This window comes from Myodes glareolus, chromosome 22 (genome assembly GCF_982192425.1).
Source record: "Myodes glareolus chromosome 22, mMyoGla1.1, whole genome shotgun sequence".
NCBI classification, from domain to species: domain Eukaryota; kingdom Metazoa; phylum Chordata; class Mammalia; order Rodentia; family Cricetidae; genus Myodes; species Myodes glareolus.
Genome location: NC_142047.1, coordinates 52,573,200 through 52,588,471, shown reverse-complemented (window position 1 = coordinate 52,588,471; position 15,272 = coordinate 52,573,200). Strand labels below are relative to the sequence as shown.

Below are 15,272 nucleotides of genomic sequence, written 5' to 3'. Positions count from 1 at the left end.
GACTTATTTACAGTAAACCTTAAATCCAGCACGACTGCCAGACTGCTTTCTGACAGTGAACTCTAAGGTGAGCACAGAGGGGAGAGGGCTTAGGAGTCTCCCGGAGGAGATTTGACATGAGACAGTGAAGTAACACAGTCAAGTAATTACTTAGCACTTAACCACAGCACGGCAGGTGCTTCACGTGGATTTGCAGTTTTGCTTGTTAGTCTACTGGGGAATCCTGAACTAAATGTACTAGCAACTCCTTTCAGCTGGCCCGTGGTGGTGCATGCCTTTAGTCCCCAGCACGTTGGCAGGCAGAGGCAGCCAGACCTCCCAGTTCGAGGCCAGGCTGGACCGAACAGAGTGAGTTTCAGGACAGCAGAGCTACACAGGGAAACTGTCCAAACAAACAAACAAACAAAAAAACCCAAAAAACAAAAAACTTGTTCAGATAGCATAGATGGGGTTTCTGTTTGCCAGAAATAGACAGAACAGTTAGACTTTTCAGTGTGGGATTACAACGATGAGCAGCTTCGGGAGCATAGACTGGAGATTCCCTAGGATCCAACAAGACCCACCCAGATAAGGGCGGCTCATGATATTAGGTCATGATATTCAGAAAAGAGCCTTTTCTTCACACCTAACAGCTTAAGATCATTCTGTTATTTATTTGTTGTGATTTTTCTTTTGTTTTTGTTTTTCAAGGCAGGGTTTCTCTGTGTAACAGCCCTTGCTGTCCTGGAGCTAGCTCTGTAGACCAGGCTGACCTCGAACTCACAGAGATCCGTCTGCCTCTGCCTCCCGAGTGCTGGGATTAAACCACCACTGCCCAGCCATAAAGTTTTAATCAACACCAAGCAGTGCAGTTCAGAAGGTCAGACACATGACATCAGTTTCCTGCAAAATCCTAGAGCAAACGTTGATACCCACAAATCACCTAACCAATCCTCTAAGGTTTGGCTCCTCTCAAAACCACTTGGTTGACTAACTAAGCTACCATAGCCCACTGCGTCAAAACACTGAAGGCATAGATACTGGTTTGACAAGACTGGTCTTTATCTTAGAAGTAAATGTAGAAATATTCAAAAATGAATGATGAGATGTGTATAGAAATTTGTTCAGAACAATTCAGTGTAGAGGAAGGTGGCTGAACACGGAGAAGGCCACTTATAACCTGGTTACTTGTTGGGTTGGGGACATACGATGCCATTCTCCCTAGTGTGTGTTTTGAGAAGGTCCTTCATGGAAATGCAAAGATAAAACAGACGCTGGCTCAAAATCATACCACCTGTCAGTAACGAGCATGGAAATCTTCGACAAGAGCCTGTTCCTATCTTTCAAACAGAGAGCACCGCTCAAGAAAAATTTCTGTTAACAGATACTGACTGTGAGCTGGAGAGATGACTCAGCGGTCAAGAGCACTGACTGCTCTTCCAGAGGACCCCAGTTCAGTTCCCAGCACCCATGTGGCAGCTCACAACTGTCTGCAACTCCAAGATATGACACCCTCCCACAGAGACAAACATGCAGGCAAGACACCAGTGCACATAAAATCAAAAATAAATCATATATAAACATACTTGCTGTGTAACACGGAACCCTAGAGCACAGAGACAATACAGTAACTAATCGGTTTTGCTCATGAATCTGAAACTTGGCTATGACTTAGTGGGGCAGCCTACCCCACCCCCTTATCACTCTCTTCCTGGAAAACTCAAAAGCAGGGTTTGGAACCACCTGAGCATCGTCAGGCCAGCTGCTGGCCAGGATCTCAAAGAGATTGCCAGTCAGAACATACAGGTGAAGTCTGGGTAGCCTGGTTTTCTTACCACATGGTGACCTGGTTTTTACAGGAGCCTTCCAAGGAGGCTGAACTTTTCTTTTAATGACCTAGCCTTGGATGTCACATGGTATCACATCTACCGTTCTCCACTGGCCAACGCAGTCTCAGGCTCTGATAACACTGAAATGTCTTGATGGGAATGGTTCCGGGAGGATCACATCAGTGCTTTGGGTTTGTTTGTTGAGGCAGGGTCCCGTGCAGCCAAGGCTGACCTCTGACCTCTGAGCTGCTGTGTAACGAAGGATGATCCTGAACGCCTGTTCCTCCTGCCTCCACCTGTGAAGTGTTGGGATTACAAGTGTGTAGCCCCATGACATTTTTGAAAACACGACATTGCTGCCCCAGCTGACTAGGAGTGTCCTATGCCCAGACATTATCGTCAGTGATCACCAAGGTGGTCAATGGTCTCTCGCGCTAACCCTATACCCTAGCTTTGCCCCAGTCAGAGAACTAATGACCAAGAATGACCATTTACTCAGCTACTCCTGGGGGGGCTTCAGAGGGCCTTTACCGGCAGGTAGGTGTTTCCTTGTTCTGTAAAACTAAAGAAAAGCAGAACTATTAACTTTCTGGAATTGGCCTTCAGGCTCAAAGGCCACAGACTACCTAGGATCCACTAGATCTGGGCAGGAAACCATAGCTTTCACTCGGATCCTACCGAATGAATGAAGTTGTTTGGCCTCAGCCCTTCCAGCCATCCATTCTGCTCAAGGCAGGACCAATTTACCCATTAGCTCACTCTCCTCTCAGGATAACTAACCCATCCTCCCTGATAGTTTGCTTTGTTTTGTTTTATTAATACACACACACACACACACACACACACACACATATTTAAAGGATTTTAAGTTGGGCTTTCTGACTTCTATCCCTGAATATGCAACCTGTCTCTGAGGTCAGCATCTTCAGATCTCTGGGCGGAGTAAGGAGACACTGTGTGTTTTAGGGTTAGTATTGCTGCGATGAAACCCCATGACCAAAACAACTTGGGGAGGAAAGGGTTTATTTGGCTTGTGCTTCCACAGAATTATTCATCATCAAAGGAAGTCAGGGCAGGAACCTGGAGGCAGCAGCTGATGCAGATGCCATGGAGATACTTGGGTTGCTCCTCATGACTTGCACAGACTATTTTCTTACAGAACCCAGGACCACCAACCCAGGGATAGCACTACCCACAATGGGCTGGTCCCTCCCACATCATAATTAAGAAGATGCCCTACAGCTGGCCATTGTGAAGGCATTTTCTTAATTTTTCTTAATTAAGGTCCCCACCTTTCAGATGACTTCGTCTTGTGTTAAGTTGACACAAAACTATTCAGTACACTGTGCAGTGCAAGTAGGCCGGGAGCGGGCAGGACTAGCGTTTAGAGATGGGACTCCAGTTGTGGGCTCTCAATATGTCCAAGGCCTTCTTTATCCAGGTCACCAACCCCCGAGCTCCACCCCCGGCCTTGAACTCTCAGTATGGATTCATATAGCATTAATTAGATCCACAAGTCCAGGTTTATAAGATGAGGGGTCTGGTGCTGCTTTGAGCCTTTTGGTGCGACCTCCTATCCTAGCTCCGCCAGACGCCTCACGTAGTTGGCGCCCCACAAATACCTATGGATGGATGGACCGAAGTCCGCGCAGCTTGTCAGTGCGCAGGAGTCCTGGACTGCGGTGGCAAGCTGTAGCCCTTGGTCCGCAAAGGGCTACGTCCCTGCTGGAGGGGTAGGGGTGTGGGGATGGGGGTTGTTGTTGTCCAGGTCGGCAGGGGGCGCCCGAGGAACAGGGCGGGGCCGCACCTGTGCTGCTGGCTGCTAGAGATGGGGAGGGGACCGGCGCCCGAAGCAGCTGCGCGCCCCGCCCCGCGGCCTCCTCCCCGCCGCCGCGGCCCCTTGGCTGCTGCCCCGATGCGCTGCTCCCGAAGCTCGGACCCAGTAGTCGCCAGAGCAGTTGATGCACCCGGGCCGGCTCGCATCGCCGCTGCCCACACCCCTCGCGGACCCCATTGGCCGCATGGAGTCTCCGGAGAACGCTGGTCCGGGAGGTGAGTAGGATCCAGGTCCCCCGAAGCCCGGCAACAAACCGCAGCCCCTCCCTCTGCCTACTGGCCCGCTGCTCCCGGGGCCTGGAGACCGGAGGGTGCCTCCTGAGCCCGCCCGTCCGACTCAGAGCTGGGGGGCGGAAGAGGGGGCCGGGCCAGCGTCTTGGAAATGTGTGAGGACCCGGCTCGGGAAGCACAGACTGCGTCTCTTCCCCTGCTCTTCGAGCTCCGGGTTCAGAAAGCTTTGCTAACTGCCCTCCTAGGCGGTGGCGAGGGGTTTCACCCTGAGCCCCCTACCAGCCGAGGCTGGGAGTGGGGGAGGGGCGTGCCAAGACCGGAGTTCGGGGTCTGGAGAGGCGATCCTTGGAGACGATGCTACCCGCTTGTTCACGCGTAGGCTTTGTTCGCCCCAGCGGCGAAACCGGGAGGAATGACAAGAGGCGGAAGGGGGTCTGGGGCTCCGGGCTGAGCTGGGGTTTTGGTGAGGTCATGGCGCATGCACCCGAGCTCCTGGTGCTGCAGGGCAGCGGTGTCCGTGCTGCCCAGCTGCCACATATTTGGAAGGGAAGGTGTGAATGGTATGTTCCCTCCTCAGCCTCTCCCAGCAGTTAGGGACCCAACAGAGGGTTAAGGTCCTACCCTGAGTCTGCTCTCCTTGGAGTTTGCCCACAGGCAGCGGGCTAACAATGGGGGGGGGGGGACTCTTAAAAATCACCCCCCCTCCCGGCTTTCCAGAAAGCTTTTCAGGGATCAATCGCTGTGGGAAGTTGGATGGAAGCTAAACAATCCTTCACTTGCCTAGCCATGCCCAACACCTCTAGGATTTCCTGAAGATCCCATCCCAAGGAGCCACCAGGGGCCTGAGGATTTGGCCAGCTTGTAATTCTGCTGACATCCCAGTCACAGGATGACTTCTTGAAGCCCAAAGGGCTGCCCCCTGGGAGCTGTCCCCAAGTTGTCTCCTGGGTCTGCAGGCGGGGAGTAATGTCCTGTTTGAGAACCCTTATCCTCCTAAGCATCAGACATCGTTCAGCCCGTGGGACTGGTTGTGCTTTTTGTTGTCTTTATGGGAGATCAGATTTCCTTTTTTTTTTTAATTTTTTTAAAAGAAAACAAACTATCTTTTTTCATTTTACATACTAATCCCAGTTTCCACTCCCTCCCCACCTTCCTTATCCCCCACCACACCACCCCCATCCACTACTCAGAGAGGGCAAGGCACATTGCTTCGGGAAGGTTCAAGGCCCTCCCCACTGTATCCAGGCCAAGCAAGGCATCCATTCAAAGAGAATAGGTTCCCAAAACGCCAGTACAAGCAGTAGGGACAAATCCTGGTGCCGCTGCCAGTGGCCCCCGCAGTCTGCCCCAGGTATACAACTGTCACCCTCATTCAGAGAGACTAGTTTGGACCTATACTGGTTCTGCCCCTGTCCGGCTGGAGTTGGTGAACTCCCATTAGCTCAGGTAAACTGTTTCAGTGGGTTTACCTGAAAACCCATCATGGTCTTGACCTCTTGCTATCTAAAGTCTCCCAACACCAGCTCTGTGGGTACCAGAAGGTAGATGGTTTGGAGAGCAAGGACTTGCTGCAAAACTTAGGGCTGTTTTTGAGCTATGCAGTGTTGGCAACCTGCCTGTGCCCCCTGCATCTCCATAAGCATGGCTGTCAGTACAGACAGCCCCTTGTATAGGACAGAGATTTTTCTTTCCTTCTCTGGAGAAAGGAAGTGCTTGCCCAAAAGCTTAAACACAGATTCCATTCACAGATGGAATGAGTTGTTTCTGATGTCTAAATTACTGGCCGGGGCAGTAATTTAGTTCACCTGATTCAGTGAACATACATCAGGTACCTATTCTGTGCAGATGCTGTGCCTGCTTGTAGGGAGGAGAAAACCAAGAGGACTTGTGCTCTCGGGGCCTTTAGCGGTGTTTTCTTTTCTGCATCCTGGGCTAGCAAGCTCTTCTTGGTGGCACTTCAGAAGACTTCATGTGGGTGACTGTAACTGTCATATCTGAGTGACCCTTTGTTTTGGAGAGTGTGAAACACACACACACACACACACACACAAGCAGAACCCACTGTGGTGGAGGTCTATATACCACCTCCCAGGACCACAGCCAAGCTAGCTCATACATACCTTATCAACCTACCTTCAGTATTTTGCATCAAATCTAGACTCATTTTCATCAATAGCCATTGACAAAACTACCTCCAAAAGGTAAAATTTGTATAAAGTATCATTAAGTCAGGGTCTGACAATGTAGCACTGGCTATACTGGTGCTTGCTATGTAGACCCCGCTGACCTTAAACTCATAGAGCTCTACCTGCCACCCCCTGTGTGCTGGGATTAAAGGTGTGCACCATCATGCCAATCCTAATATACAATTCTTATACTAAATAATTGGTGGTGGGGGGGGAGATCTCATTACATGGCCTGGATGGCCTGGAGCTCACAGATCTGCCTGCCCCTCGAGTTGCTGGAATTAAAGAAGTGTTTGAGCAACTGCTCCGCCAGGCCCAGCTACTAAATCTCTTTCTTAAAAGTGTGCAGACCATGGAGTTAAAGCATGTGCGTGAAAGTGTAAAAGGTTCCCTCCTTGAGAAGCCCACCTGAGCCTTTGGGGACCAAGTCTCTGTCTCTTCCTCATCTGCAAGGGGTCCCCAAAGTCTGTAGAGAAGCAGAGGCTGTAGACGCGGGGTCTCAGCTTCCTTAAGATACTGAACTGATGGTATGGATTCAGGGAGTGAGATGCTGGGGCAATGGGGCTCAGGGAGCCCCCACCTTTGTGACCATTTCTCCCTCCTGGTGGTCATTTTGTTTACATTTATTTATTCATATCATTAATCCATTTGTTCGCTTGTTCAGTGGCATAGAGCATGGCCAGGCCTTTGGAGCACAGCAAGACTTGGGCCTAGCTTCCAAGCCACAAATGTACTAGAAATAGGGCAACAGCAAAGCCCTTAGGAAACTCAGCACCCCAGCTCCAAGCGCCACCCACAGGTTAGGGTAGCAGCAGCAGCCCCCTGGTACCAGAGCCAAGGATCACTGTGGAGTACTTCCCAGGGCATCAGATACCCACTTCCCTCTATCCTGCCCAGGGTGACTCCAGGAGATCTGAGCTATCGACTCCTGACCGTCTGCCAGTACTTGACCCTGTCCTGGCCTGCCTAGTATGCTGGCTGCTTCCTAACTGGGAAGAACAACAGATTTTGTGGGTAGAGAATCTGTTTCTTCCCCACCACAGTACCTTGCAAAGAAGGTGCAGACTGACCTGGATGATTCTTAGCACAGCCATTCATTGTGGGGGCTTGGTGTCATCCATTCAGACAGACAGAGATGAGAGTCAGTCAGTCAGTCATTCACTCACACACACACATGCACACGCACACACGCACACACACACACATGGATCGGGGTCATAGGCTTCCTCTGTCCTGGCATATTTTGACTTCAGACTTCAAACTCAAGATCTGCCTGCTGCCACTTCCCAACTGCTGGGGTTGTAAGTGTAGCCACTGCAGCAGCCTCAGCACCGGTCAGTTTACTTGTTTGTAGACGTTCTCACTGAGCCCTGCCTCCACCTCCCAAGTGCAGGGTCTATAGGCATGTACCACAAGAATGTTCCTGATGGTGACAACTCCACCTTCCTCATTCTCCTCCCAGGGATTTGGCTTAGGACAAAGCACCAGGATTTTTCAGAATAAAGACAGGACCAAGGCCAAAGCAAGAGGATGATATAAAGGCTTTACAGATAACACTTGACTAGTGTGCATGACGTTCTTGGTTTGATCCCCTGGACCCCACACTAAGAGGTACTGCATCTCATTGATTCTCATGAACAAAATATGAAACAATGCAGTAAGGCCGCTGTTGCCTTGCCCCAGGGGCTGAAGACTTGTGTGATCCTAGGATCTTTAGTGAGGGGTGCAAGAAGGGGTCATACTTGCTATTTAGCTAAGGGGTCCCCATCTCAGCACAATGCCCCCCAAAATAGAGGAAAGTGGGAAAAACATTACAGCACACTCCAATAGAACCGAGAGTTCAGAGGTCCACAGTCCAAACACAACTGTGGCCTTCCACCATCCCCCTGCTCCGGCGCCCCTGGCTTCATCTGAGATCCACACTCCCACTAGGTCCTCTGCATCCACTAGGAAGACGGAAGTGTTCATGGATGCTCCAGTCCCGCATCTGCTGCGAACACATTTCATCAGGAAAGGCAGTCTAGTCTGACCTGCAGCTGTCGACAGTGGAGCCTGGGCTGTGGCCACCGCGGTTCAAGTTTTGCTCACAGCGGCAGCTGCTTTTTCTCGGTGTGTTCAGTGTTCATCACCCAGAGCTGCCAAAAATAATCCATGGGACACTTTTGCATCCCAGCATAGATCCACAGATCACACGAGGGCTTTCATCCACACCAGGTACACAGAGAGCCTTCAGGTGGGGGTTAGACACACCATGAAGGATCTAGAAACCAGAGAGGGAAGTCTCTGGGAAGAGCCCTAGAGAACAGGGCAGGGAGGTAAGGAAGGTAGGTACGCTCTTCTCTGGGAAGATGGTAATTCGGCGCCAGGCACAAGGGGACACATCTGACTAGCTATTGGGATCTCTGCAGGGTGTGAGGAACGGGAAGAGGGCTGCTGAAAGGGATGAAGGAGATGAAGGGTATCTGCTAAGGGCTCTGAGCTGCCCCATGGGGGAAACTGCCAGGATGGGGTATGGCGATACAGGAGAGTTCAGAAGGCCACTAAGGCTCCAAGCGCTGGAAAGGAAAGCAGGAGGACCAGTGTGGGGCTGGGAAGCAGTCTCCACCCGAGCAGATGCCCGAGGGTCTCTTGTTCTCCAACAGAAAATTGTTAGAAAAGAAAGACAGCCAGAGTGGCTGTACACTCGGAAGGCAGAGGCAGGTGGATCTCTGTGAGTTCGAAGCCAACCTAGTCTACAAGAGTAAGTTCCAGGACAGGCTCCAAAGCTGCAGAGAAACCCTGTCTCAAAACTACTCCCCCCCCCAAAAAAAAGACAACCAATTCATTTTTTGAAAAGAGTACTCACCAACCTGCAATGGGGCTGACGGTGAAGGATGATGGGATAGCAATAGCAAAGGATACCACTTCCTACTTCACTTCTTTTTCCATTGACTCCAAAGATTACATAAGGTTTTTTTATTTTTAATTATAAAAAATGTGTAGCCCAGGCTGGCCTCGTACTCGTGATCCTCCTGCCTCTGCCTCTTTCAGCAAATCCTACCGGCGTGTGCCACCACAACCGGCTACATAAGGTTTTTATAAGAAAGTTCCCAACAGAAAGACAGGGACTCACAGGTTGACCCTTCATTAAACCTTAGGCCAGCCAAAACCTAGTACAGGGACAATAGAGCCTTACACTGGCAAACCTGATGTGGAATTCCCATACTAAGAGCTCCCTGGAGCTGCCCTTTGAGCAGTCTGTTTGTCTGTCCACTCTCAGATATCCTTTGCCTAGTCACCCAGGGAGGACAGGGCCTGAGAGGGAGCAGCATCATCTTTGCATCCTAAGGCCATGAACCAGTCTGGGAACCCCTGACCACAGCAGCATGTCAGAGGACCTGACGTACCAGCTCCTCATAGTCTTCCCCAACCGCCTCAGATCCCAGTCCTGGAGGGATGTGGGGGTTCCCCTGGGTGTGGAGGTGACACTATGTCTTGGTTGCAGAGATTGTTAAAGAAGTCAAGGTGCCACAGGCTGCCCTGAGTGTTCCAGCTCACGAGACGGGGGACACTTGCCACACACCTGTGACAGAGGGGGAAGAGGTTGGCATCCCAATACCAGCCCCAGGGTTCCTGCAGGTCACGGAGAGGAGGCGTAAGTATCACTGGTCATCCCGGCGGCACAGAAGAACCGCAATCGTTGGGGGACAAAGCAGCCTACGTGTGAAAGGCGGCAGCACCACCCAGTGATGGGCAGCTATGCATGCAGTTGTCTCAACTGCAAAATGGAGGAGCTGAGAAAGCTCTGCAGTCGGGAGTGTGCAGAGCTAGTGGACCTGGAGGTTTGCCTGGGTCTTGTCTAGTACTGACTTTACAGAAAGTACCAGTCCAGGGAATGGCCCAATGGGTAAACAGACTGTTGTGCAATGGAACCTGAGTCCAGATCCCCAGAACTCCTGTAAAAATAAAATAAAAACAAAACGGGGGGTGGAAGTTGGAGAGATGGCTCCGCAGCTGCTCTTCCAGAGGTAGTGAGTTCAATTCCCAGCAACCATGTGGTGGCTCATAACCATCGATAGTGCCCTCTTCTGGCATGCACGCATACATGCAGATAGAACGCTGTGTACATAATGGAATCTTTAAAAAAAAAGAAAAAAGTCGTGGTAGTACATGCTTATAATCCCTGAACTGGGGAGGCAGGAACAAAGAGAATCCTCACAACTTCCTGGTCAGTCAGTATAGCCAAATTGGTTAGATGAGAATCCCCATCTCAAAAAAAAAAAAAAAAAAAAAAAGACAGCAAACAACTGAGTTAGACAGTCATCAGCTTCGGCCTGCTGCATGTCACACATATATGAAAACATCCACATCAACCCAAAGTGCCAGATCACCCATGTGGGAGGAAACCACTGATAGTAGCCTGATCAAATGGGACCGAGGGGTAACTGTCTCCTGCAACCCCTAGAGCCTCTGAGCAGCGTCTCCTCTCTGGAGGTCCACTTTGATCTCCTGGACCTCACTGAGCTGACCGACATGTCTGACCAGGAGCTGGCCGAGGTCTTTGCGGATTCTGACGACGAGAACCTTGCCACTGAATCCCCAGCAGGTGAGCTGCACACTGGCTTGAGGGAAAGGGAACGTATAGGAGGAGGTCTGGGGGAATCCTGGGGCCCCCTAATTATGTGTTTAGTCCTCACATTTCATCCCTTATTTATATTTTGCACTGCTATTTCCCACATACGAAGGAATTTCCCTCCTATCAACTTCTTCACTTCAGTGAACAGGAAGCCAAAGCTATTATTCCTTGCAAATATAATGTAGCACAAATTCTAGTTGGTATTAATAATAAAAACTCGGAGTCAGCTATCAAGGGCTGAAAGCTGAAGGATCAGAGAAGCAGAGCAGCCAGGCACCCTAGAGTTCTTACCTCTACCAGTCCTGACTGCATTGAGCTCCTGTCTCTTCCTGCCATCTCTCCACCCAGCCATCACTGCTGTCTCCACCTCCCTAGTGCTGGGATTAAAGGTGTAGGATCCCAACTATTGGGATCACTTTTGTTTGAGTGCTGTTTCTCTTTTAGACTGGATCAATTTTGTATAGCCCAAGGCGGCCTTGAACTAACAGATCTGTCTGTCCTTCAAGTCCTGGGATTAAAGGTGTGTTCCACCACTGCCTGGCCTCTAGTGGCTTAGCTCTGCACTTTGATCTTCAGGCAAGCTTTATTTGTTAAAACACAAACAAAATATCACTACAATATAGCTTAATCCATGTGGATTTTAAGTTAAACCAAGCACAAAGAGAGGGGGACATTCACCTACCTGGGCCTCTCCTCAGATTACCTGACTGGCTAAACCTCTGGAGATGAAGGGGTGTTATCATCTGGAGCTGGGTATGTGAGTAAGACTGTGGCCTCACCATATTCCCATCCTCTCCTGAACCCCATGCCAGCAATATTCCAATCCCTATGGTCAGAACATAGGGCTTGACACAAATCCTTACTGGGGATAAAGCTTTCAATCAGTCTCCAATTAAAAAAAAATGTTTTTAAATTTTTCTAGATAGGGTTTCTCTGTGTAACCCTGACTGTGCTAGAATTTACTATGTAGACTAGGTTGGCCTCAAACTCGGATCTGCCTGCTTCTGCCTCCTGGTATTGAAAATAAAGTGCTGATTTTTGTTTTTGTTTTTTTTTTTTTCTTAAAGACGTGGTCTCACTGGGTGGTGGTGGCACACATCTTTAATCCCAGTACTCAGGAGGTGGAGGCAGGCAGATCTCCGAGTTCAGGGTCACCTGGTCTTCAGCCAGAACTACATAGTGAAACTCCATCTAGAAAAAACAAAGCTGGGTAGTGGTGGTGCACACCTTTAATCCCAGCACTTGGGAGGCAGAGGCAGATGGATCTCTATGAGTTTGAGGTCAGCCTGGTCTACAAAGTGAGTACCAGGACAGTCAGGGCTTTTATTACACAGAGAAACTCTGTTTTGAAAAACAAAACAAGAAAAAGGGGGGTGGTGGTGCACGCCTTTAATCCCAGCACTCGGAAGGCAGAGGCAAGCAGATCTCTTATGAGTTTGAGGTTGGCCCAGTCTACAAGAGCTTGTTCTAGGTATAGGCTCCAAAGCTACAGAAACCCTGTCTCGAAAAACCAACAATAACAACAAAGAAAGAAAAGAAAAGAGAAGAAAATAAAAGAAAAAAGAAAAGAAAGAAAGGAAGGAAGAAAGAAAAAGAAAAAAAAAGAAAAGAAAAACAAAAGACATAGTTGGTTTCACTTTGTAGCCCCTGGTTGACCTCTTTGTAGACCAAGGTAACCTCAAACTCTGAAGATCCAACTGCCTCTATCTCCCAAGTACTGGAATTAAAGTTACCACCACACCTGGCATTTCAACATTTTTTAAAAAGGTATCAATGTGACCTTCAGATGTCTACTTTGTGCTGTGGGGTAGGAAGAGCAAAGGAGCTGAGCCCCACCCACCACCAGCTTCAGATTCTCCCACCTCCTCGTGAGAGGCACTTACCATCCTTTCCTCTTTTCTTTTGAGACAAGGTCTCACCATGTAGCCTGTTGCCCTGAAACTCAGAGATCCACCTTTTTTTGCCCCCTCCCCCCCAGTGCTGGAAAGTCACCCTCCTTATTGAAGGAACTCCAGGCCCAGTGAGGCTCTGCAGGGGATCAGCTGCTCACATGCTTCCTGGTGTGGTTCATACATACACACGCACACACACACATACATACATACATACACACACATATACATATATGCATACACGCATACATACACACATGCATACACACACATACACACACACACACACACACACACACATATGAGAAGCTGTGGACTCTGAGATAGGACAGCTACATGAAGGAGGACCCTGGCTCCACCTCATGGGTGTCCTTGTCCCGTCTCTCCTGCAGGATGGAGCTCTGCCTGATCCTGGTGGCATCCCTTCTTAGCGCTACCTTCCCTTCGAGTCTGCATGTGTGGGCTGAGCCAGGAAGGCCCCATGACAGCTGTGGCTGGACATGCAGAGTAGGGAGCTCAAGTCCAGCCCAACTGTGCTCCTACCCCATGTGGCCTGCACCCTGGAGAGGAGCTGAAGTCTCACGATGGGGCACAGATTATCAGGCTTGCGGGCCCCAAGCCATACTAAGCCACTTAGGAAGTCAAGGCTTGGGCAGTGTCCTATCAGGGCCACATAGGGGACAGGGCAGATGATCTCAAGACTTAACTTGAGCCAGGCAGAGTGGTGCATGGCTTCAATCCCAACACTGGGGAAACAGGCAAGTGGATCTCTGAGTTTGAGACCAGCCTAGTCTATGTACTAAGTACTAGTTCAGCCAAAGCTATATGGTGAGACAAAAAATAAAAATAAAATAAAAATAAAACAAAAACAAAAAACTTAGCATTGACTTTAGTGACTCCTAGGGACATCAGAAAAGCCCTTGCCCATTATCTAAAAATCTTCAGTACAGTGGCAGATACCAAGAAAGCCTATGTATACCCAGAAGCAGTATCAACAAGACTGGCAGAGCCACAGTGTAGAGCCTCAGCCCCTGCCCACCCCCTGCCCCATTTTCCTGAATTCTAGACTTTTTCTGTGTTCTTCCCAGGTCTGCACCCACTATCTCGAGCTGCCTGCCTACGCTCCCCCTCCTGGACAAAAACAAGGGCGGAGCAGAACCGTGAGAAACAGCCCCCCAGTGACCCAGAACGACAAGGTACAGTTATGGACACGTTCCTCACCGTGGAGGGGCCCAAGGAAGATTAGCCCACTCCATCTGTTCCAGAGTTGCTGGAGGGCTGGGCCAGACCACCATGATGGCAAATCAGGACAGTCCTGACACAAAAGACACATTCTGTCAACTCCAAGACTCCAGCCATCACTCGACAACAGGTCCAAGTCTGGGTGCCAGGCACAGGCCTCTGGGCACCCCAGCACAAGCACAGCCCAGTGGCCTTAGGTCCAGCTGGTTCCTGGACCCTGAATCAGGGATGACATCGTATGGAATCTCTGCCTTGGGATGAGAGGAGGAATGGAGTGGACAATGGTGGCCTCGGTCTTCTAAAGACTTGTCTCTAGGACAAGACGTTTTGTGTCTTGTGAGATTCCAAGTAAGTTCAAGGTACGGGGATCCAAGCCCATGAGAGCTGCCCAGGAACCTGTAGCGGGGTGGATATCCAAACTCGGTGAGCTCATAAGCCCAAAGTAGATTTGGTGGCAGTCATGAGCTGGCTCTACTGTCCAGCCGAGTGGCAGGGACAGGTTACTTCCCTAAGACTTGCACCCTTCCTCTGCTCTGGGCCGGTGCCACGGTTTGCAGTCTACCCCAGGCTTACTTCTGTGTGTCTGTGGGTGCGACGGCTCAAAGGCTGAGGAGTCACCCCGTGTCTTCCTTCCTTCAGAACACCAAACCTGAGTTACAACTCCCCGATTGCTCGGAAGGACAGAGCACTGTCTCCCCATTCCTGTGTCTGTCATAAGGGCATCTCCTCTGCCTGTCCTCCACATCCCATGCCTAGCTCAACCACCCACATCGCCTGTCAAATGCTCAGTTGGGAGGCTCTGACACTGTGGATCTGTCTCGGGAGCAGTTCAGGGGAGGCAGGGCCAATCCAGCCACCCGCTCTGCTGAGACACTGGACCCTCAGTTCAGATGCTCTCAACACTACTTTCATGTGCTCAAAGACAACACTGACTGCTGCTCTGACCACGAATCAAAGACTGGTTTTAAAATAAAGGTTTACTTGCATTTTGTCCCTAGGCCACCCTGCCCTGCTGCTCACTGTCTTCTGAGAAAGACAAGGCTTTTGCTCTTCATTTGCAGTGAATGCTCCTGGGGAGGGGGGATGCCATGGGCTGCCTCTGGGGGGCTGGGAGCAGCCTTGAGGACGCTCCCACTTCAGAGCCCTCTGCCTCTGCACTGTTGACCCATAAATGTGGGTTATTTCTGCCTGTCTCCTGAAATGAAAACCAACCCCGGTTTCCAAAGGACACAGCCCAGCAGCTGCCTTTTAATCTCAAGGTATCTGTGAACCCTTGGCTCCACTCCAACCTGCCAGGGTCTTACCCCCACCATCCACTCTTCCTACTGCAGCTCCCATGGGGCACATTTACAGAGTGGGATTAAAGTATCGCCATCCCTGGACCAGTGGTCCTTCTAGCTGATATCAAAGTGCCCCTGGGAGCTCTGCTGTGCTCTTCCAGGCTGTCCTTATTTGAGTTGCA

General features: G+C 50.3%; 1 protein-coding gene across 1 annotated transcript; it reads left to right on the top strand.

The window, feature by feature from the left end:
• Window positions 1-3,678: 3,678 nt before the first annotated feature.
• On the top strand, window positions 3,679-14,812 carry Dbndd1 (dysbindin domain containing 1). Its single transcript, XM_048437558.3, has 4 exons — window positions 3,679-3,860; window positions 9,546-9,695; window positions 10,506-10,646; window positions 13,657-14,812. The coding sequence occupies exons 1-4, from the start codon at window positions 3,770-3,772 to the stop codon at window positions 13,812-13,814; spliced, it is 540 nt and encodes a 179-aa protein (XP_048293515.2). The 5' UTR covers window positions 3,679-3,769; the 3' UTR covers window positions 13,815-14,812.
• The last annotated feature ends 460 nt before the right edge of the window (window positions 14,813-15,272 follow it).

Coding starts and splice junctions, on each gene's coding strand:
- Dbndd1 (XM_048437558.3), top strand. CDS start 3,770: ATGCACCCGGGCCGGCTCGCATCGCCGCTGCCCACACCCCTCGCGGAC. Junction 3,861..9,545: donor GGAGAACGCTGGTCCGGGAG/GTGAGTAGGATC, acceptor TCTTGGTTGCAG/AGATTGTTAAAGAAGTCAAG. Junction 9,696..10,505: donor GCAGGTCACGGAGAGGAGGC/GTAAGTATCACT, acceptor TGCAACCCCTAG/AGCCTCTGAGCAGCGTCTCC.